This window comes from Marmota flaviventris, chromosome 15, assembly GCF_047511675.1.
Source record: "Marmota flaviventris isolate mMarFla1 chromosome 15, mMarFla1.hap1, whole genome shotgun sequence".
NCBI classification, from domain to species: Eukaryota; Metazoa; Chordata; class Mammalia; order Rodentia; family Sciuridae; genus Marmota; species Marmota flaviventris.
In genome coordinates this window covers 10,906,598-10,931,242 of record NC_092512.1, presented here as the reverse complement: position 1 = coordinate 10,931,242, position 24,645 = coordinate 10,906,598, and the positions used below count along the sequence as shown (strand labels likewise).

The 24,645-nt window shown below is 44.0% G+C and overlaps 1 protein-coding gene and 1 pseudogene across 1 annotated transcript in view; both read right to left on the bottom strand.

The window, feature by feature from the left end:
• Adcy8 (adenylate cyclase 8) overlaps positions 1-24,645 on the bottom strand; it is a 216,858-nt gene that overhangs the window by 5,795 nt on the left and 186,418 nt on the right. The window contains exons 14-15 of the mRNA XM_027947608.2: positions 23,877-24,035; positions 5,350-5,496 (exon numbers count right to left, since the gene is read on the bottom strand). Coding sequence (XP_027803409.1) covers positions 5,350-5,496; positions 23,877-24,035 — 306 coding nt within the window. The remainder of the gene's footprint in view (positions 1-5,349; positions 5,497-23,876; positions 24,036-24,645) is intronic.
• LOC114101521 (cytosolic 5'-nucleotidase 1B pseudogene) lies at positions 20,009-22,249 on the bottom strand (annotated as a pseudogene).

The following is a 24,645-nucleotide window of genomic DNA, read 5'->3' as shown; positions in this document are numbered from 1 at the left end:
CTTGGTCTCTTATTTAATAATGATGGTAGGCAGGATAATGCCTCCTGAACTAGCTTCTAAGATCTCTATGTCCTAATCCCTGGAAGGCACACCTCTCTTATTTCTCTTGGTTAAAGGGATTTTGCAGGTATGATTAGTTTTGGGAAATCTAATCACAATGGTCTTCATAGGAGAAACTGGGAAGCAGGAGAGATAGAGAAGGACATTACATGGAAGCAGAAATCAGAGTGACATGATTGCTAGCTTTGTAGATGGAGAAAGAGGCAATAAGCCAGGGAATGCAGGTGGCTTCTAGATGCTGGAGAAGACAAAGAAGTGGTTTCTCCCTGGAGCCTCCAGAGGGAATACAGACCTGTGATTGCTTTAATAAATTTCTGTTGTTTTAAGCCAATAAATTGATGGTAATTTGTTACAGCAGCAACAGGAAACTAATACAGCTACTATTCATAGAGCTCCTAAATGTCTGAGAAACAATTTATATGAGGTCCTGGCCATCACAGAGCTAACAGCCCAGGTAAGGCCAGATGTCAAAAATTAATAATCACACACTAGCTCAAATTTAATTATGTTTAAGATGGAAATGTACAGGTTGTAGGCATGAGAAGTATAGACTATTTTGATCCAATCTGGTGAATCTGGGAAGGCAGCTGATTTACAACTTTAGTTCTTAGGCTTGAAAAGGGGTTTCCTACAATTTGTGTATGAATCTGTGTGTTGGGAGGCTGGGGGCAAAGTGTTGAGGGAGCATGCAGACTGAGGAGATAGCATTAAAAAAGCTCAGAGTTGGGAGAGATGCACAGTGGCTTCAAAGAAATACACAGAGGCCAATATGGCTGCAGAGTCGTAAACCTGGCTGTGAGCTGAAGATTAGGAGCTGGGAGAGGCAATGGGGCCAGAGCACACAAGGGCCTGTAGGATACACTGAAAATATCAAAGACACAGGCTTTCAGGAAAACAGCAGTGGCAAGCACTGCTTAGTAGGCAGAGACTAGATTGGATTTGCATTTTGGAAAGGTCATCCTGGATGCTGCAGGGGAGAGGAAACATGGGGTGACCTATTGCAGTATCAAAGCAGAAGATAATGATGGCTTGGGTTAGAGATGGAGACACACATATGGATATTTGGAGAGACTACTTGTGATAAACTAAATAGTGCTTTGTGTTTGGTGGCTTAAGAAATAGCTTCTAATGACATTTGTGAGTGCAGGTTGTAGATTTGTGTGTGTGTGTGTGTGTGTGTGTGTATAAGTACATGTGCAAAGGTGTTTGAAGACATATGCATATGTGCATGGTGCTTGTGTACATGTCCATGTGTGCATTCTGGTGTATGGGCATGCATGTTCACACATGTATGTGTGTAGTGTGCACAGATATTTTTTGTACAGCAATGTCAACTTGTGTGTGTTTGTGTGTGGATGTGCACACATATGTGCATGGTATGCAGACATGTTACCTATGTGCATGTATTGATATGTGTGCATCTTTGTGTGGGCATATAAACACATGCACATGTGTGTGGTGTGTATGTGCATGTTTGTATGTACGTGTGTGTTTGAGTGTGTGTTTGAAGGTGGTCAGGAGGCAGAGAAGAGGCAGACTGGAGAGTCTGGAATGGCAGATTTGAGTTAAACCACTTGCTGTTCTATCCCATGCACTCATTTTATATTGAGAAAAATTTCTGAATCAAGAATTTCTAAATTTCAGTGATTCCCTGACCTTACGATGGTTGGCTGACCTCCATGCTTCTATGAAATTTGGTCAACTTGAAGCCTGCACTTGTGCCTGGCTGTTCCTGTGAAAAGCTTCCTAGCTGCCCCACCTCATACCCTTAGCCATCTTTTGTCACTTTATGAGGGATGGCAGCCCAATGTTTGAGGCTGGGGTCAAGGTGGTGTGTTTCTTTGTACCCAAATCTAAGGGCCTTGGATGCATTGGTGACTGCTATTATTCCTTGGGAACATTAGGTGATATTGGATGGCCTCTCCCCTCAGTGTGGTTTAACAAACCTTCACCTAGTATAGATAATATGCCTCATTACCCCAGTCAGTAATTATTTTATGTCCATTTTATGTAAGGAAACTGAGGCAACAGGGTTGATGGAACTTTTTAAAGTTCATCCATCTAGGAGAAGTCAGGGCTAGACTTTGCACCTTGAAGCTTGGGTCCAATGTTCTGCTTTCCTATCCTGCCACCTTGCCTTGAAGCAGTGGTTTTCAAAGTGTGGTCCCATCAGCATTACTTAGAAACTTGTAAAAAACAGAAAGTCATGGTTCTGTCCACACCTACTGACTCAGAAACTCTGGACATGGCTTAACACGTCTTCCAGGTGTTTTTGACACACTGAAGTTTGAGAGGCACTGCTTTGATAAAGGAAGAAAATGGACAGTCTGGAGTATGGTGACTCAACCATTCAACTTCTCATTCCATAGATGATTATTGAATGCTATGTTCCAGGCACTGGGATATGAGGTTGGCAAGATCATCCTTGCTTCCAAAGCCTTTTAGTGTCCCGTGATGCACTCTGCTACAGGTCATTGGTACCTGCACACCACATTGAGGACTGGAGCTAATGTGGATTTGAATTTTTCTTCCAGACCTGAAACTTGAATGGTGCAATTCTGTGATGTGTTCTACCAAATCATTGCATAAGTCATGGCACATTCCAAACTCCACTTCAAGATTTGATTGTTAGAGAGACCCATGGGAGGCTGTGACATATTCCCTCCTCAGGGATCTGTGCCTCCTTTGCCTCTGCCTGGCACCATCCCCACAGGTATTCCTATGGCTGATTCTACTCCTTCATCTCCTCCAGGATTCCCATATAAGTCACTTTCCCAGTGAGGCTCTTTGGATGATTCTATCTGAAATTGCATCATGGATGTCAGGATACCCTGGTTTACCTGGGACAGAGGAGTCCCTCATGATGCAAGACTTTCAGACTTACATAAAATGTCATGAGTGGTTCTCCTTAAGTCTCCCTTCCCCTTTTCCCAGCTACATAATTTTGAGGGTCCTTTGCAAAAGAAGACATGGAATCCTTTGATCAAAAACTAAGACTTACACGACGGTGACAGCAGCACATTGAACCAAGTGCTATTCCCCTGGGAGACTGAGCAGGTCCTTCAACTATGAAACTGCCCCGAGTGGAAGACCTAGGGCTCACTGAACCTCCCTGGCTCCAAGGCTCACATTTGGCTTCTATTTTCAATTGTTGACAGGTGTTTAGATATAATTTCTTGTTCTCCAACTCTGAGGTTGTAACATTCTTAGGGTCTCCTGTCCTGCAAGTGGACAGTCAGATGGACAAACCAAGCAGACAAAGTAGGATTTCTAGAGACTGTCTGGCTACAGCATCCTCTCAAAATTAATCAGGAGCCAAAAAAGGCAGTCAATTCCTGCTCAGAGGAGCTCTTCTGGGACCAGGAGAACAGGGTTTTTGTGATTTGCTTTGAGGTGTGTGTGTGTGTGTGTGTGTGTGTGGCTAGGGACTCAATTCACAGCTCGGGCAACTTTGCTCATTATGTGAGTTTCTTGAGCTAACTTGAAGCTAACTTGAGCTAACTTGAAGCTACTCTTCTGCCTGTGCAAATTATGCTCAAAATATAGGTTCTCACTCAGCCTTGGGTGTCTCAAATTTGCCCTCAAGGTTGATCTTTTAGCAGCCCTTTGACCATTCAAATTTTAGCTCAAAGATCTTGGATGCTTTTAGCTACCCACCTCTCTCCCCAACTCTGCCTCCATGCAACTACATTTCCTCAGCTTTCTGCCGGCCATGGGCTGACCCAACATGGTTCTGTGGGAGCACGAACCAGGCTCTGCTTTTTTCTTAGAATTTCTTGTCACAGAGCCGTTTCCAAGTCCTGGCACAGGTAGTCCCTCCTCAGAAGTCCATTTAGAGGCAGCAAGGGGCTTTGTTATTTCATTTAATACACAGGCAGCACATTTACCTAATCTGTGGCTGAACATGTCTAGGGTCATAATGTGGGGTCCATCACCCCCTTTCACTATAAAAAAATGAAAACAGAGGACCAAAGTGTGAGAGGACTTTGATAGCCCTTCGAGCAGGAAGGGGCTGTGGGGTGAGGAGCTGGCGCTGGCTTATTGCAAACAGTCTTGCCGGATGTGCTTGGAGCAATGTTCAGCTTTCTTCTGTGCCTAGAAAGAATTTTGCAGGATCCCAAGTTCCTGTGATAATTCTACCAGCAAGAGAGCAGCAGAAGCATTAAAGTGAGCCCAGCATGGAAGAATCTAGAGGGTCTGTACTGAGTGCAAGGAGGAAGGCACGTCTGTGCACACGGAGCCACCCGGGGAAAGCCTGGGGTGGGCAAGCCAGGGAATTAGGCTTCAAAGGATGTGGCAGAAAATGCTCTGCCTTTGGTGGCTGCAGATGGTGAGACATAGGTGGGGGAGGAAGTGGAGCTAGATAACTAGTCTTTCGTTGTCCAGGTCAGAAATGATGTGGCCAGGCATAGGCCATGCCAATGGTGACCAGCTGATCTGAGAGCCCCGAGAAGGTACTGAGACATCTTCACTCTTGCAGCACATTGTCAATAACCAAGATGTGGAACTAACCTCAGTGTCCATTGATGGGTGAATGGAGAAGAAAGCATTGTGTGTATATATATATATATATATAACAGGATACTCTTCAGCTGCCAAAGAAGGAAATTCCATCCATTGCAACAGCCCAAATGGACCTGGAGGACATTAGGCTGAGTGAAATAAGCCAAGCACAGAAAGGCAAACATTGCCTGATCTCACTTACATGTGGAATCTAAAAACGCCACATATAGAAGTGGAGCATGGAGTGGTGGTTACCAGCAGCCAGGAGTGAGTGGGAGCTGGGAGATATTGGCCATAGATACACTGCTTTGGTTAAGAGGAATAAATTCTTGAGGGCTATTGCACACCTCAGTAGCTATAGTTAATTTAATGTATTGCACACTTGGAAATTGCTAAGAAGGACAGTAAGTTCAAGGCCTTGTGCCTCACTAAGGAGCTGGAGCTGGCCTGGGGAAGCCATTGGAGGGTTTTAGGGTTGAAAGGGATGTTTGATTTTAAGTGTTTTCATCACACATACACACACACACACAATGGTCAGAATGTGAGGTGATGATGTTAATTGGCTTGATTTCAACATTCTCCAATGCACGCATCCATCAAACATCAATTAGCTAGCTCATAATTGTCATTGTGATAATTAAGTCAGACAATACGTGGTCTCTGTGTTTATAATACAGCCTAGAATTCTCTAAATGCAAGAAAACCCACCAAAGGTGATAATTCACACAAGGCTATGACAACAATGATGCCCATTTGTGACTGTAAATTTCTGAGGCTCAGATTTACCTCATCAAAGTCAGCAATGATCTCGTTGAGCAAGCGCAGGCATTCCACTCCCTGGTTATTCATTTCAGTCTGAGAGTAAAAGTCTGCGAATCCTGGGATGGAGGCAAACATCACCCCAACAGCATCATAGGATTGAGAATACAGCTCCTGGACAGAGACACACAGAGAGGAAGCCAGAAATGATCATGGGAGGTCAGGTTCTGCAACGATGCTACCTGTGCACATGTGCATAGGAGCCCCGTGAGAGGACAGAACACGGAACCCAGACACAATTGTCAACATCTGGAACAGAGTTCCTTAGACTGGGCTGCTGATGAAGAACAGGAGTTTATTTTTTATAGTTCTGGATTTAGTATCTGGTGAGAACTCACTTTCTGGTTTATAGATGGCAACTTCTACCCGCAAGGCAGCTCTCCAGGGGCCTCTTTGATAAAGGTGCTAATCTCATTCATGGCTTAGTCACCTCTCAGTCTCCCACCTCCTAATACCATCATCTTGGAGATCAGCATTTCAATATAGGACTTTTGGAGAGACACACCAACGTCATTCATTGTACCATAATCAGAGCATCATTACCAATGGGTTGGGACTATCAAAGATAAGTCATCTTTAGCCTTAGCTGGGCTCTGAGTTCTGATTGTTGGTTCATTTGTCCTTGGTCAGCTCCTTTTTCTCATCTCCTTAATGGTGGACCTAACTTCCACCAGTCTCCTAACCTACCCTCCACTCTATTCCTCTCAGTAGGACTCTTACCTCCTACCTCTTGAGAAAACTGGTGCTCTGGGCAGTGACTCGCCTCTGCTCCAACCTTAAGCACGTGTGTACATTCCTATTTATTTTCATCTCCTTTGCTTCAACTCCAGAGTGCATGATTTCCTTCTCTTGCCGAAGGTCAAGGCTTATACTTGAGCTCTTGACGCTCTTATAGCTTACCCCCTTGGTAATCCTTTCCTTTTAAAAAACTCTTCTCCTATCTTCCTCTCCCTGCTCCTGCTCATCCTCTAAGTGTGTCTTCTAGGGGAAGGACCAGCATACCCTGGAACATGCAGACATCAACCAGTCCCTCTTCATCCTTCCTTCTGGCCTTCACAGACTAGTTTTCTCCGTCATCTCTCAGGCTGGAGTAAAATGAATAGAGGACAGGCCAGCCTGCCAGTGCAAGTGGAAAAACCAGAACACATGTTAGCTCATAGCTTCCTGGGTGCTTGCGGCTTGGCACACGGGTCACCCAAGACCTCTATTCTCTTGACTCTCTATGCTTTAGTGAAGTCCTTTGTTTTTTCATGCCTGATACCTATAAAGATGGCTTTCCGCCTTCCTTCCATTTTAAATGCTGATGGTTGCTTCAGTTCTGACCTTGATCCACTGACTGGTTCAAATTTTACACACTTACCTGGTCTCAGCCTTTCCAATACCCACGTGAAGACAGTTTCTGAATTTCTATCTCCAGGTCCATTATTCTGGGGCTTTGCACTTCCATGTCTCATGCTGGGTTTTCCTCACACTCCTCAATTTACAATGCTATCAACCCAGCGCATCTCTCCTGCTATCCCTGCATCTGCTCCTTCATTCTGTAACTCTGCTAGAGGCACCGGAATTGCCAAACATCAGATAGGGAGTCTGAGTCACCATTGAATCCTTATCCATCAGGCCCACATTCATTAAATTGCCAAGTCCTGCTAAGTTTGTTTTTGTCTCCTAAGATTTTTAAAAAATCCTCCTACAATTAAAAAAGTTAAACCCTTTCCAGTTCCTTCCTTGACCACTAATATGACAGCCACCTACTGGCAGACCTCAGTAGCATCTGCTATATAGCAGGTGGAGTGATCCTCTGAAGATACTGTACTGTCATGCTTCTCCCATTCTTAAAACCCTTCAGTGGCTCACTCTTGCCCTCAGGACAAGGCTTAAACACTGTTGCTTGGTACGTGTTCATGCCCTCCCTTCCACCTACCTCTTCAGCCTCATTGCCTGCAACCTTGGGCCCCAGAAACACCAAGGCATTTCTGCTTCTGTGCCCATGCACCTGCCTGCCATCTTCTCGCCCAAGCCTCAACTGTCTGTGCTTTTCTCTGAATGACCACCAGGGGACACTCTGCTCACGTCAGCAGCAGCCTAGAAGTGTCATGATACTAGGGGCCCTCAAGAGCAGCTCTCAACCAGTGACAGATTTGGAAGGTGGTGTGTCCTATCCCCCCCCTCTTTTTTTTCTTCTGGGACCAGGTGACTTTGAGGTAAGCTTTTATACTATTTCCCTGAATTCTCCTGCGGGATTAAGCTCCAGTTGCCCACAGAGGAAGCTGATCCAATAATGGATCATTTATCAGTTGTTGCTTTCCTTCCCACTCTCTTCCACAGCAGGGTTTCCTGGGACCACCTGTGGGTAAATTGCTTGCTCTAACTTCCTGGTTTCAAGGTTTGCTTCTAGAAGAAGTCAAACAAGGACACACACACATACTGTTTCTATTTCACACTTAAATGATTTAATTCCCTCTGCCTGTTCCGTGGTGGGAAATGTCCTTCCAACTCTGCAATTAGCCTCCTTAACCAGGCTGATTCTTCACTAGCTGTTCAGAGACCACGTCTTCCATAAATCTTCAGACTCCCAGATGGGTCAGGAGGTTGAGTTGATGCTGAGGTGGTGCCCTGGGCAACTCTGCAGTGTACCTATTGCCCTCTGCATTATTGTCTTCATGTCTATCTCTTCTTTCAAATGTGAAATCCCTGAGGGCAAAGACCACATGCCATTCATCATAGTACATTGAATGCAGTTAATATTATTGGATGTCTGCAGTGTAATGCACACCCTACACAGGACCTGGGATAACATAAATATGCAAAGCTTTTTGCTGAGTTAACAACTCCTTGGCCTTTGTGGGAAATATAAAAGCTTACAAATGCTTTCACATGAATTTAGCAATTCCATCCCTGCAATAACCCTGTGAAGTAGCCAATTATTATCCTTACTTTACAGATCAGCAAAGGAGATGGAGGAGCTGTTGTTTGGATCTCACAGCTAGTAGCAGAGTAGCAGGTTTAGAGGATTGCAGGGCCTTCCCCACTCTACACACCTGCATTACCTCCTCTGCCCATCATACCCTAGGTCTGGGAAAGATGGTGTTGCTAATTCATGACCAATGCATCCTGAGCTTTAAGTGTAGATGAATCTGAATGGTTGCCTTCTCTAGTCCTGGTGCAAAAGAGCAGAGATAGCCAACTGGGTTGGGTTGGGGTGTGGAGAGATCAGAGATAAAGAGTGAGGACCTGTACTAGTGGGCTTGCCACTTGGGAGAAGAAACGTTGTTAAGCTCAGGTGCAAATGAATGCATGGGAAGATAAGACAGACTGAAGTACTCTTGGCCTTTAGCACAGTGGCCACTGATGTCTCATGGCCATATGACTGTGGCTGTCCTCAGTCACATTCTTCCCAGTGAGATGAGGTGAAGTGGGGCATGAGGGGTAGAAATTCCCTGCCTCGCACTTCCCCAGTGGGCAGAAGGCATTACTGGGAATTTCCTTGGTGGGTCAAGGCAGGAATGTGGGAAGAGAGAGGACCACCCCTACAGACATGGGCCCATGACCTTGAGTGAATTCTCTGGCCTCTGGTTCTTCCACTGTGGAAAGAAAGGGCCAAATCCTGCTCTGCTTTTGGCCCTGCTTGCACTGAAATGCTCTTCTTGAGTGGTCCGTCCATTTGCTTCTCAAACATTATGGACGACAGTGGCTCTCTCACTGATCCTGGTCACCACTTTTACTGTAGTCCCTGTGGGCCTGGGAGGTGGAGACAGCTCCGACCGTAGCCCACTCCAGGAGTTATTATCATCTCATTCTTATCCCTATTGCCTCAATAGAAAAGAGGTGGCACATTCAAGTAGCGGTCACTGAAGAGAGGTTAGTTTACAAAGAGCCTGATTAGAAAGATGAATCAAGAAATTAGGGAAACCTAAGATATCCTTCAGGAGCCCAAGGATGTGACCCAGAGCTGTCATTCCCCTTGGTCCATAGGGACAAGAAGAGTCCAAAGGAAGGGAGTGGAATTAGCATTGAAGGCAGCATGGCCATGGTCTTCAGAGGAGCTTGTAATTTCTGTGTAGGGACATAGCCAGGCTCACATGGTTTAAGGGAATAAATATCCAGAACTATGTCTCCTTCTTATTCTTCTGACCTGCTATTCCAGTAGCCACATTGGCGACTCTCAACTGGGCGTCAGAGGGCATGAGGTCATTGATATAGCCTTTGCAGGTCTGTGTCCCTGCTTCCTGGCCCAAGTAGACCAGGGAGAAGAAGGTAAATGGACTTGGAGGGGCACAGGAAGAGTTCCAGCCCACTTGCCCACACTAAGAGGTGGTTTCTTTATTCAACTCACTCTAATTAACTGCTTTGAGTGTTCCATCTGTTTCTTGCTATTTTGGGCTTAAAGAAGATAAAATCAGTTTGTAAACTGGGAAGGGGTGGATGAATATAGAAACACTATTATTGTTTTATTGTCCTCTTCCCCTGGTTGGCTGGATGTACAGATGGGACCGGGTGGAGGATTTTGAGCATATGCATGAGCTTCCCTGCCCACCCCACCCCATGCCAGGAGAAGGCTTAGTCTCCTTTTGGTTCAGGGAACCATTGTTTTGCCCTTTACCCATCCAGGCCTGTCTAATTCCAAGTCCTGTATGTCTTATACAAGTTAAGCCACCTCTCTGCAGGGGAGACACATGCATGCAGGTCTCTCCTCAATGTGCCATTCTTAGTTTAACCTTTCATGATCCCTGCTATAGTCTGAATGGATCCCCTAGACTTATATGTTGAAACTTAACCACCAATGTGACAGCATTAGGAGGTGGGGCTTTCAGAAGGTGACTAAATGATGAAGGCAGAGCTCTTATGGAGGGGATTAGGGCCCTCTGAAAGGACTGGAGGGACTGTGACCCTTTTCTCCTGCTCTTCTGCTATGTGAGGACACAGCGTTCAAAGTGCCATCTTGGGAGAAGAATGAACCTCACCAGTTACTGAACTTGCCCAGCCTCCTCAACTATGAGAAAGAATTCCTGTCTTTGTAAGTGGCCCAACCTTAGGTATTTTGACCCTAGGTATTCTGTTATTGGTGCACAAACAGACTAAGATATCTATGTAAATATCTTTCAATATCGAGTTCATTACTCAACTTTTTCTGTTCTCAGAGAATGTATCACTACCTGACATATGTTAGATATTTATTTGCTCTAGTCCCTGTCTCCCAGTGACAATGCATGCTTCATAATAACAAGGACCTTTTCTGCTTTATTCAGTTTTAACCCAGTGTCTATACCTGGCACATAGTTGGTGCTTGATGAATACATGTTGAATGAATGGGAGAATGGGGAAGAGGTGGGGCTGTGACTAGGATGGAGTAGAAAAAATAATGATAGCTCACATTTTCAAAAACAATAGCAGCCAACCCACACCGTGCTCTTCACATCTGCCATGTACCATTTAAGCACTCTGTGCCTAGTAACACACGGGGGTGTTGTCACACACTGGGTGAAGTTGGAAAATACTGTGATGCTCCTTTTGCAGACAAGGGAAATAGGGTCCAGAAGGGCCTGTCACTCGCTGGTGGCCACAGTGGTGCTGAGTGGAGGAGGCGAGACTGCTTCTCACACCTACGGCCTTTCTCCACTGAGACTTCCTGGCACCAGCTGCACTGGGCACACAAGGCATTGTTCTCACCCAATTTTGCTCTCACACCAGCTCAGTAAGGTCGCTTAGATGAGGAAATGGACAGAGAGGTGGGGTAACTTAGGTCACACAGCTAGTTAGTAGCAGAGATGGAACTTGCACTGTGTGCACTCTCCAGCACCTGGGACAGCTTGTCAGAGTCCTGGTCACAGCTCTAAAAAATGCTGGTGGGTTTCCTGGGACTCAGCACTAGCCTGCTTGACATTGATGACCTACCCGGGCATGGAACCCCAGCTGGCATTGCCTGCAAGAAACTTCCTGCCTCTCAGAGGAGCAGGTGCACTTGAACCTTTGTTCTGGTGACATGGCTGGAACAGCTTTGGACAGGATGCCTGCAGAGGCAAGGTCTGTCCATCGCCCTGGGTTTGGGTGGTGTGAGTCATCGGTGTCATTGCTGCCCTTCTCTATGTAGGAGGGCAGCGAGGTAGAGGAGAAAGAACACGTGGGCTTTTGTGTTACCCAACTTGGGTTTGAATTTGAGTTTAGTACTTGCTAGCTTTGTGACCCTAAGCAAGTTTTTTCCTTCTCTGAGCCTCAATCTCTTCATTCATGAAATGGGTATAATAATTCTTACCTCCTTATTGTACTTTGAATAAACTCCTTCAACATTTGTCCCTTTGTACCTAAAATTCTTCAGCTCTTAAGACCCTGAAGTGCAGGTAATCTTGGCACCCCTTTGTCACAAATATCCTGCAATGTTGCAGTTCTCTGCCTTGACTCTTTGGGTCTGTCTGAAATACTTTTCTTCCACTTTCTGGAAGTGGGTCCTCAGAGCATAGGGACAATCAGAGCCATTTTACAGGTGAGAAAACTAAGGTTCAATTTGCCTCAAGTCATAGTTCTTAAATGGTGGAGCTGCTATTTGAACACATGCCTTTCTGGCTTACTAACTTGGGGTTTTCCCACTAGACCACAGTGACTCCCTTGAAGGGCTTTAAGAAGGGTTGAAATTCAGGAGGGGAGAGGAAAGAAAGGCCGAGCTTGCAGCAATGGTGTTGTGGTGGCTCTAAGTGGACCCTTGGCTGCTGTGGCCTGGAACACACACGGGCTGCACCTGAGAAGTTGCCTGGCCTCTACAGCCACAGGTTATGCTGGCTGCTCCTCTTTGAGCAAGGCCCGGGGAATCTGAGGCAAGAGACCCACGTTGATACACATGATTCACTCAGTCTGAATGCACTGAGAAACCTCCAAGGCCCACTGATGGGCACAGTACCACCCCAGGAAGAGAGCCCAGGGAGGTAAAGTGGGGGCAGGACTAGGTGGTACCTGGGGACACCTGTGGCCCCTGAAACTCACATGTACTTCTAATCATACTCCAAGGTTTGCATCACATTCAGATTTGTATCAAGAAGAGGAGCTAAGAATGCCTTTACTCTAATAGCAACACCTCATGAAGCTGGGGGCTCCTGAAGACCCCTGCAGGTCTCCCCTGCCCTTCACCTAGGATGCCTCCTTGCCCCCCCCTTTTCTCTGTGTCCTGTGCACACACATGCACATACATGCTCCCCAGTCTTGCCTGACCCCAGGACAACTTGGGCAGCCACTTGACAAGGGAGAGAGTGGCACAGAAGCCAGAAATGGGAGGGGCTGGGGCTGCGGGGAGTGTGAGGCATGTCACAAACTTCTCAGGGTCCCAGTTTCTTCGCCAATGCCCAGCTGGTGGAACTCTCCTCTGGGGGCTGTGAATGGAATGAAAGATAATGTTCCCCAACTGCCTGGCTTGGTGTCTGGCCTGCAGCATGTTCAGTCAACCGCAGTTCATCACAGTGTGCGAGTTCTCTGGGCGATGTAAGCATGTTAGTGTCTAATCCGAGTTGAGTGTGAACTGTTTAAAGATTTTTGAAACCTCAAATAATCCTGACTGGACTTTTGTTTGGTAATGTCTCATATGTCTAATGAGGGCTGAGGCCGCCATTTTTGTCGTTTAGAGGATTTGCCCTGGGATCTTAGTAGGCCTTTCTTGTTGGTTTCCTTCTTTTCAGAAGGAAACCAGTTCCTCCTTGCTTTCCCCACTGGTCCAAAACACATTGCTGTTTTGGAATCCTGGCTGAGAGGCAGCTCTCATCTCATGTCCCTTTGGGTTTCCCTTCTGGTCCCTGGGTTTCCTCCTCTACATCTGGTGGTCATGGTTGATGCACCTCAGTGTTCCCTCTGCTTCTGTGGCTCTGTCAAGAAGCTCTTACAACAAAGCCTCTGGCCTCAGGGAGCCTTGGGGGAAACCAGACCTGAACCCAGTTTCGGGGAACTCCATCTGTCGAGGAGAGTGGGTGGTGTTTCCATCTGCTCTGAGACCCTCCAGGGCCTGAGTGCATCAGGAGCTGATTACTCAGGCCTCCAGTTACTCCTGCCTTGGCTTCTCCAGTGCTGGTCTTTCTTCAATGGCTTGGATGGGAAACAGAACCTAGAGGTCTCTCTTGGTTCTGCCCTCTAGGGTCCCAAGGCAAGAATCACCAACCCAAAAGTCTTTAGGGGCCTTTCAGGCAGTGTGAGTACCAGAGTATAGATAGGAAAGTTGGAGAGCCCATTCTATGCCCAAAGGCATAATATTCACAAATTAAATCAGCAAACCAACCAACTGGCCACTCACTGGCTCACTGCACAGATTTGTCTCAGGATCAGCCTATTTGGAACATTTGTTCTAAGGATTCTCACCCCCGTTGAGCTCAGTTTATAAATCTAGTTTGGAAAAGTTGTATGAGCCAAGCTTCTGTGATGAACCCAGTTGCTTTTGTAGCATCCTAGGCAAGGGCAGCTCCTCCTGTTTGAGTGCTCCAGCAATGACACTCACCACTTTATTTCATTCCCAAAACTTTATTGAATAAGAGGACACCAGCTCTGGATCCCTTCTGCCTTGGGAGAGGTCTGTCTCTGTTCTATCCTCTAAATAAAACTTTTGGCTCTTGCTTTGGCTTTTCTTGGGTGTTCAATACCAGGGCAACAGGACTCTGAACACCACCAGTATCATCTCTGGTCTCAGATAGGGACTCAGCTGGGACTGTCACCAAGGTAAGCTCCTTCACATGCACCCCACATCTTTCTGAGGTGTGCCTTTCTCTCTTTCTTTCTTTTTGGAGGAAAGTAATGAGCACCCATTGGCTAATTAAATGCAGTTAGTACAAGCCGCCACTCTACAAGACTCAGGTGATAGGATTCATGGCCCAGGTGGCTCCTAATCACCCATCCCACAGGTCAGTCATGTTGGGTTCTGCGAAGGCCATTTCTCACTATCCTATCCAGGCTCGGAGCACATTTGGTGCTGTGTAAGCCCAGTCTGCCTTCGGTGTGTGGAGATGGACAAAGGGTTGGAACAACTCTGAGATTCTGGCTGGGGCCACTCCCTGGTAAAATTCAAAGGTTTCTCCCCAACTTCTCTCCCGACTGCCCTTATAGGGTATGCTGTGGAGGCTCGGAGCACATTTGGTGCTGTGTAAGCCCAGTCTGCCTTCGGTGTGTGGAGATGGACAAAGGGTTGGAACAACTCTGAGATTCTGGCTGGGGCCACTCCCTGGTAAAATTCAAAGGTTTCTCCCCAACTTCTCTCCCGACTGCCCTTATAGGGTATGCTGTGGCAACTGGTCGAAAGAGTGGCACTGAGTGAAAGCCCCAATGACATATTCACCTAAAATGAACCATACTGCACTCTCTTGTGCTCACTCCTCCCAAGCACCCCCTCCCCTCCTGATCAGACACAAGCCATTGAGAGAAGGACATTTTACATGGAGTGTAATCCCTGGATTCCCTTTGTTCACGTATTAAGTCTTTGCAAGCCCACAGTGATTCCCATTGTTGTTTCTGTGCGCCTGTGTGCTCTGCTAGTTTCTTTGACTGCAAAAGGGAGATTTATATCCACAGCTCTCTGAAGATTCCTTTGGCCCACAGCTAGAGTAAACTCTTTATGCCAGCCTTTACCACTAGTGTTCTTCTGCGGCCAAACATGGTCTGATAGAGAATCATGGCTATCAGAGGGAAATATAAATTTTAATACCATTCTACAGCTCAGCCTGTTCTGTAAAAAGAAAGGAAATAGTCCGAATCTCCTATGTGCAGGCCTAAGGACTTCTCAGACCTTGTTAAAAAAAGCGCAAATTGTGCCAAAAATGTAAATTAGACTCAGCTGTGATTTTCTATTCTAAGTGAGGTTCAATTCTACCCGCCCCCAAAAAGTTCATTAACCAATTGGAGGCTCAACACAGACAGATCAAGATTCATTTCAAAAAGGGGTTATATGTTCTCCCAGGGATTACAAATCACATGGTAAAGGTGGGTAATCTGGGGGCTTGCATCTTTTTCATGGCCACCCATGAAAAAGCACACTGGCAAGGCAGCAGTTAAATCCAGAGGTCATGCATGGAAAGTGGAAATTGCTGTCTGCTGGAGGCTCCAGCATTGAGGAGACATTCTGTAGCCAAAGAGACAGTTCCTGGGTGCAAAAACCCATGTCCTATTCTCTTGTTCATTTTCGTGTTGTTCAGAGGGGAGCCTCAACCTCAAAAGTAATGGGAGATGACATCTCATAATTTTCTGCATCCAAATCTGACCGAATTACCAACTGGAGAAATGGAAAAAAATGGTTAAAAAGCCCTGTGCATGAGGTTTTGCTCAAAACAGCAACTTCCCTTACTTCTTAGCTTCTGCCAGATCTCTCTCCAAAGCTTGCATTTGAAATGTAAATTGCAGAGGCTTACAGGGCTTGAAGAGCTTGCAAGACTTATAAGGCTTGTGGAGAACCAGTTGAAGAAAAAAAAAAGTGTCAGTTTTAAATTCAAGCCACTGTGGGACCTAAATGGCTGGCTCTCTTATCTGCTCTTGCACTCTACCACCCTGCTTTCTTAACAAGTTCCTCCCTAAACACTACAGCACAGGGTGGGAAAAATGGAACGATCTAGTACATACAAGCCTTCTTTACTTTGAAAATCTTTACCTGAGGATTTCAGGACTCTTACATTCTAACTCTAATCTGAAATAAAAAGTGAACCCTGATCTGATAAAAATGTTCTTGTGCTCTTTTACTAGAGTAATTACATCTGTGTCATTTTTAAGACTTTTTTAAAATTCTTTTTTTTTAATTCTATTTTTGAACTCATGGTTTTATAGTGAATTCACATTTGATCCTTTCTGCCTAAGTTAATATATTTTTCTAAGTAGTCTTATTTTATCTAACTATAGAGGTTTTTATACTTTTTTTGTCCAGAGGCCAATTTTCAAGGGCTGGCTCATAAATACATTGGAAAATCTCCTTCACAAAATCCTAAGAAGGACATAGACATGGTGATTTGGGGAATAAATCTGATAGTCATCGAGGACAAGTGGCCACCTGAACCTTTGATTTCAATGTCCACCATGGCTGCCAGACTTTAAACCTAGCATTTCCAGTTATTAAAGCCTGCCTTACATTTAAGTCATAACGTAAAAGTCTGATAGGCTCTATTTTCATTCTTAACAGGTTAAATCTAATAGAGGTTTTAATAAACATCTGTAGCTGTGCCTCCTACCTGTGGATACCTAATTACCAACTGGGGAAGTGGAAAAAATGTTTTTTTTTTTTTTTTTAATTTATGTGTGCACATTTGTGTATTGTATTGTGTCTGTTTTATTTATGTGTGCACACCTGTGTATTATATTGTGTCTAAGTATGTGCTTAAGTCATTATATCAAAGTTTGCATATAGATAAATGAGCACTCATAAATCAAAATTTAAAAGAGAAATGGCTCCATATACCTTTTACTTCACATGACTTAAAAAATTTAAATTAAGTAAGCAGATGAGAATAAAGATGTCTTTGAAATTACTAACTTACAAGTTAAGACAATTAATGGAGTGTTGGTTTCTATAAAATGTCTAGAATGGAATACCCATTACCTATAGGATTTTTCTTCAACAGGAAAGAGATGGCTAATACTGTTAGCTACACTTGTATATCTTGATTTTTATAGTTAAAATGAGAACATTAGATTTAACATCAATGGGATTAATTTTCATAAATGTGTTTGTTAAAGACATCTGATTAATTCACAAAGTTAAAGTGCTAAAACAGCAGCTGCTAAATATAAAATCAGGTACTCTTAACTTCTTAAATTCCATAAGGTAATATATTTAAATATTGTGTGAGATTATTTTTATTTAGAGTCCATTAATCCATTATAACTTCATCTTAACTTAATTACAGCTATAAAGACTATTTCCATATAAGGTCACATTCTGAAGTTCCTGGTGGATGAATTTAGGAGGGGCATGCACCATTATACCCAGCTACAATCCCAAATCTTTACTTCAAACTTTGAGATTGCTTTGTTTCTGGCTGCACTAAAAATAAGGTTACTAAGAGTTAAGATTCAATCAGGTGTAATTTCATATACAAAGAAAAGGAGAGGTTTCAGTTGGGTTTCAATCTGAGTACCATAAAAACGAAATATTTCATCTTGTTAAAGTGGAGTGGTTTGTCTGAATTCAGAAATTTTATAGGGCTTGTTTAGAATATTAATTTTAAAAGGATCAACAGCTATAAAAGAGATATAAAAAGGTTCTAGGTATGAAAATATATGTTAATATGAAAAGGAGAAGGAAAAAGAAATGTTTCTTGGTGAGAAAGTCTTTTGGTGGTAAAGTAAAAAAAATGTAGAAAGTCTAAGTAAGTTACAGAAGTTTGGTGAAGGGTAAAATATTTGTACATAACTAAGTTGGTTATATGCAATTAGCACAATTAGTTAGTCATTTAAGGCTTTTTTCTAAAGTCAAATATTAATGTGCTGATATAAATCAAAGTTTAATCTATGTCTTGAAGTAACAAGGATTTCTTAAAAAATTAATCTGCTCTTATCTATCAATATCTTTTTTTTTTAGTTTGAAATAACCTCCCTAGCTTATTTTAATAAGCCAACCATCATTCACTTACATTTGGAAAGGATATAACATGCATCTAATAGTAATAATACAAAGAGAACATAGATAAATTCCAGGAGAAGGTGACTTTTTACATCCTGAGACTGGAACTCAGAGGTGGGAAGGTTTGGTGTGGGATTCTTCCCACTATAACTGGGGATTATACAAGGCTTCTGGAACAGGAATCAGGAGAGGTGGCCCCTTCTTCTTCCCAATATGAAGCTGTCACTTAAATACCCAGCCCCAAGCACATCTGTTTCCTCTTTCTATTCCTTTTTACCTGTCCACATCTTGCCCATCCTTCAAAGTCCATTTCAGGTCTGTTCTTCCTGACCAATTCCAGGTTCTATGGATCTCTGCTTCCTCAATTTCATGTGTGACCCTCACTGGCACTTAGGACAAACAGCCTTCTTGTGTTGGCTGTTTGAGTTCCCACATGGAACTTCCTCTACAACACTGTTAATGTTTTCAGTTTCCTAAAGAATATAAGTGCTCAAAATGTGTCACAACTAATATATTTTGCACTGATTTTCAACAAATTAGGGAGCAGATCAAAAGATGTGTGCCATCTGTGGTGTTTCTCAACTAGAGCCAGGGTGGAATCTTTATGTGAAGGAAGAATAGAGATGGAGGTAGGCATAGAGAGAGGAGGAAAGAATATGAGGACAGGAGGAGGAAAATAATCCTTAGATTTGTTATGTAACTGCTTATGCCTGGAACTTAATAGAGTGACTAATCCAAAGGCAATGAAAATAATGACAACTCTTTTTGAATGCTGTATAACAGAGAAGAAAGAAACACATGACTTGAATATCTGAATTTGAATTTTGGTCCTACCACTTATTAGCTTCACATCCTTGGACAAGCTACTTATTATTTTTGAATTTTAAGTTCCTCGTTGAAAGAAAAGGAAGGTAATAATACTATGTCACAATACTTAATTTGATAAGAAAATGAGATAATATAAAAATCACTATCTCACAATCCCTAACATATGGTATATTATGGTTACTAACCGATCAAATGTTAATGAAAGTAAAACAAAAATTATAAAAGAATGGCAGAGAGGGGGGAGAGAGAGAAGAGGGGAGGGGAGGGGAGGGGAGGGGAGGGGAGGGGGGATAGTAGAGGATAGCAAAGGCAGCAGAACACAACAGACACTAGTATGGCAATATGTAAATCAATGGATGTGTAACTGATGTGATTCTGCAATCTGTATATGGGGTAAAAATGGGAGTTCATAACCCACTTGAATCAAAGTGTGAAATATGATATATCAAGAAATATGTAATGTTTTGAACAACCAACAATAAAAAATTAAAAAAAAAAAAAGAATGGCAGAGGCCATGATACAACATGTCATGACACATTTTGAAGTGGTGGCCAATTTTTCCCCCCCTCACACGAATATTGGCCCAACTTGCCTAGTCCAAAGCAGGAGTCTTTGAAAATGAAGTTTTATAGTCTTTGAATATGAAGTTTTAACTCACTAAGAAAGCTTCAAAGAACCCTTCTCAGGAGGCTGTGTCTAGAACTTATTTACAAAGTGCCCTATCTTACAAAGCTTAAACAGTCAGCTTTTTTATTTCCAAATGAAGTGTCAAAACTGGTAATCTCATGCATGTAGAGTAACATTTTTATTTTGACTTGTTTTTCAAGAGTATACTTAATACACATTCCACCTTCGAAAACTACTAATCTAGGTGATGATGGGTAACAATTCATTCTATGTATCAAATTCCAAAAATGAGCATTGTTCTGTGAAACTAAGAAAGTTTCTGAAACATTCCCTTAGTCATTCAAGTATTCAAATTCAAAATTTATTCTAAAGAGTCATCATTATGATTTACACAAAGGCGGGTGCAATGGCATTCAACAGCTTTGACAAAGAGAAGTAGCTTGAAGGTTACTTGATAGTTGAAAATGTTGCCCCCAAACATGAAGCGGAAACTTCCAAAAGGAGCTAGTTTTTTAGGTCCAAACTTCTAAAATACCTGATTACTCTAAACATCCAAAGGAAGTTTCCTCTGTGATACAAGAATGTCACTGTTCTTTTTCTTGTCCTCATCGCTAAGTGTGGTATTTTTGGCCAACTCCGTAAGGTACATGAGCTGTGATGGTGCCTAATTTCTTTGCCCCTTCAATGAGGAACATCCGGTCATCAAAGAAGATATGGGGCCGGATCTTCACCAAGATGGGACCTTTAGGGGCTCCCGCAAGAAAAAGAGCTTCGTCTATCTCTAGACCCCAGCGGCGAAGAGTCTTCAGCATCCGGGCACCTGAGCTGGCTGCGCTTCGGGCTGTAACCAGGTAGGTCCTGATAGGACAAAGTAACCGTTCATCTTTGGCATAAAACTTCTTTTGTAGTCTGCCTAAATCTTCCAGAAAGCCTTTCAAGGGACCCTGAACAAGGGGCTTATTCTCAGATAGTGTTTCGTGTTGGAAGAATTTGTCCCGTCTGTGCTCTTTGGCAGTTTGTTCAGACTCACCAGAGAAGAAGACCGCATCCCCATCAAAGGCCACACGGAGCTGTATGTCACAGTAAGGCATATCTTTGGCTCCATCAAACATTGTTGCAGAGGCAATACCTTCTTGTATGGCTTCTTGGACTTTTTCAAAATCCGCAGAAAGATACAAGTTGGTAAGATATGCCTTCAAATAGCCAATGGGACTTTTTCCACCAGTGAAACAGAAGCAGTCAATTAGTAGGCCATAGTGATTGACGCTGTTTATAAGCCGCACTCCCACTTGGGCATGGTTATTAGTCATCAGTACAATATCGAATAATTCCTGATCATGAGGATACAGATCTCGGAGTCTAGCATTGACATGCTGCAGGGCCTTGACGAAGCGGAACGCGGGCCCGGGCGTCAGGATGACGTTCTCATTGGTGAGCTGATATGCCATGTACTTCTCCAGACCTGCTTCCTCATAGATTCTCCTGTCATCCATCATGTTGAAGAGTGCCCGAGATGACACAGCAATGGTGATGGCTTTCTTGGGTCTGGGCTCCTCTTCCTCCTGCAGCTTCTGCTGTTGCATTTCCGACATGCAGTCGAGATCCATCTGGATGGAGGTAGGGTAGGGCATGCGATGCTGGGGATAGACCTTCCACTCCGTGGGAGTCGTGCGCGAATATTCCCGCGGCTGCCCGTGCGAGGCTCGGGATTCGCAGCTGTGCGCGTCCGGCGACAGTGAGCTCCGGTTCTCGCGGACATCACGCCCAAGGCTTTGAGCCCAGGTTTCGGGAGGCTCATACTTCTTGCGCCGGTTGCTGGACTCTGTTTCGGGGGGCGTGGGAGGCTGCGATTCCAGAGACACATCTGACTCTGGCTGCGTTTTGGGCATTGGTGAAGAGGGTTCTGGCCAAGCCTGTGGTGGTGGAGAGTCCTCCTGGCTGGGGGAAGTAGATGAAGTTCGGGAGGTTGTGGGAGCTGTTTTGGAGCTTAAGACTGGGGTTCCTTCTTCTTGACTCGTCTACTGATAGAGGCTTGTTGGATGGGCTCCGAGATGTCCTAGACCACTGATTTTATACAACACTTGCTCGAGAGTCTGGCTTCCGCAACGTTTCTTGGGATCCCCTCATCATGATGATCTTCCGCCCTGCTCCCACAGCAGGCACACGTGAATATAAATACGTACTGTGCGGCAGGGGCTAGTTCCCTCAACTGCACAAAGGCAGCGTCTACACGATGGGTGACCCCGCATGGGGCAACATCTCAGCGCGTGATTCAGACAGACTTCATGCCTCACCTGACTGCTTAGCCGAACTCCTGACTTTTCAGTTTCCTTTCATTTTTCTCCTTCTAGACTCTCTTTTGATTGCCTCATCCCATTCTCATTCTTTAAATCTGGGCCTGCTTTGTGATTGGTTCAAGCAGAACAATCCTGGGGAAGTACCATTCTGTGCCTTCTAGAACCCAGAGCTCTGAAGGCTTGCAGAGACTGTCATTATCGTTCTGGAACACTGCTACCCTGAGGGTGGGTTGAAAACTTCATAGCTTTGACACTTAACGATAATTTGTCTTTGAGCCACAATTCTTCGTTTTCAGTCTTCTACGTTCGTCACAATAATAAGTCAATCTGGCATCCATGCCACATCCGTGGCTGCACCTGGGAGCTCAGTGTGTTCAGGAGGACGTGTCTCACAGAAGCTGTCTGCCCTGATGCTTCCTCCACCCAGAATTCCCAGGTGGTGTGCTCACCTCCTTGAGACTAGCAATATTTTATTGAGAAAAGAAATAGCTTCGTAGATAGTCTGGGCTTTAAGAATTAGTGCTACCTCTTCTTACGTGTCTCTGCAAGATGCATAACCTCGCGTGCTGTAACCTTATTGGTTAAAAAAGGAATGATAATAACAGCAGCTGCGGCGGGTGCTAGGCGCAGGCGGGAAGGAGGAGCCGCGCTGGTGCTCTGAGCCAAGATAATGTCTTGTGTCTTTTAAATTTTATTCTTTAGAGCAACTTGCCTTAAGGGAACTTAGGGTTTGAACAACTCTGGTTAAACAACAATAATGTTACACTACATTATAGAGTCTGCTATTTTAGAGTATTACACTACTTTATAGAGTCTGATTTTTTCTTTAAAAGCTAAAGTTTGTTAATATAAAAACATCAGTGTAATTGTGGTACTGTTACTGGCTTCTTTGTGTATTAGATATTTCATATCTTCTGAGTACGCAAGTCTTTAAAGTATAAGGTTTAGAAGAACAATTTACCAAGTTGCTGTTCTTCAAACTAAAGTTTGAAGTAAAGATTTGGGATTGTAGCTGGGTGCAGTGGTGCATGCCCCTCCTAAATTCATCCACCTGGAACATTAGAATATGACCTTATTTGGAAATAGTCTTTACAGCTGTAATTAAGTTAAGATGAAGTTATAATGGATTAATGGACTCTAAATCCAATGACTGGTGTCCTTGGAAGAGAGGAGGACACATGTTATTATAAAGAGGGCCATGTAAAGATGAGCCACAGATGGAGTGATGGGGCCACAAGCCAAGGAGCATCAGAAGCTGCACTAGGAAAGGAAAGATTTTCCCCTGGAGCCTGGGAGGAAATGGTAGCCTCCGGCACCTTGATTCAGACTCTGTGTTGACTTCACAGAGTGGCCCTTCAGGTGTGACACAGTAAGAAAAAGTAGTTTTAAGCATAAAGAGCATTTTCGAGCATCCACTACATGCCAGACATTTTGCTAAGAATACTTATACTCACACCCACACACCTACATTTATATATGAATACATATGTGCATACACATATTCATCCATTATGCATATGTCTGTATACATATATTATTATTTAAAAATTATGGTAAAATACATGTACATGAAATTTACCATCTTAACCATTAATTGTATAGTTCAGTAGTACTAAGCCCATTCACACTGTTATGCAACCATTACCACCATCTTAGAACATTTTTCATCTTGCAAAACAAATTCTGAGTCTCTGAAACAATAACTCCTCATTCCTTCCTCCCTCTAGCACTTGGCAACCACTAATCTGCCTCTACGATTTTGACTGCTCCAAATACCTCATATAAATGAAATCATACAGTATTTGTACTTTCTGTGACTGAAATATATGTGCATGTGTGTGCATATATATATATATATATATATATATATATATATATATATGTATATTCAGGTGCACATAGATATGCATAACACACACATATAAAACTTAAAAAATTTCAATTCAATCTTGCAATGAGGATATTATGTTCACCTAATTGATGAGCTGCTTGGGGTCAGGGGAGGTGGTGTGTAGGTAACATGATGCCTGCCATGGCTGCCTGGCACCATTGGTAGGTATGGTCTTCATTTTCATGCCCTCACAAGAGCATAGAAGAATTCTCCCAGGGTATGGGTTCAGTGGAGTAACACTATATAGCCCATTCCGACCCACTTTAACCAGCCAGACTTGCAAGGACTCACCTCATTGTCTCGGTCTTTCTCCAGGAAATGGCGGGCCACGTGACTGGGTAAGATATTCCGGAGCATGTTCTCATTGTGTTCCCTCAGCTCCTTCATCTCGTTGATCTCCTCTTTGGCCTGTACGCGCCAGAGGAAGTCCAGGCGAGCTGTGTATTCCAGCTGCAGTTCATGGGAGACAAAGAGAGGCAGCTGAGGAACTTGTGGAGTATGGGCTCCAGCCACACATATCTGGAGGTGGGCCAGGATCTAGCAATTTTCAGAAAGGAAACAGCCTGACCTAAGTGATGGGAGGCATTGACTGCCCCCAAGCCATCAGAGAATGATTAGGTCCCTCGGACTGTGCGCCTACCTCCCAGTATCATTGCACCTGTGTTTTTATACTCATTTGTGGGATTTTATGACTATATCTGAGTCCTCTCTTAGACCACAGGTGCTGTGCAGTCAGGGTCCTGTCACCTGTTCACTTGTCACATCCTTACTGCTGGGGACTGAATGATTGTGCCCTCCCCCTCTTCCTATGGATGCTCTGACTCAGGAGGTAATGATATTTGGAGATGGAACTTTTGGGAAGTGAGTAGGGCTAGATGAGGTCATGAGGATGGGCCCTTGTGATGGAGTTACTGCCTGTACTGGAAGGGACGTGACAGAGTCTGCTTTTCTCTCTCCATGAGCACCCATTAAGACAGGACCATGGGACAACACAGCAAGAAGGTGGTCATCTGCAAGCCAGAAAGAGCCTTCACCAGGAACCACAATCTGCTGGACCAGG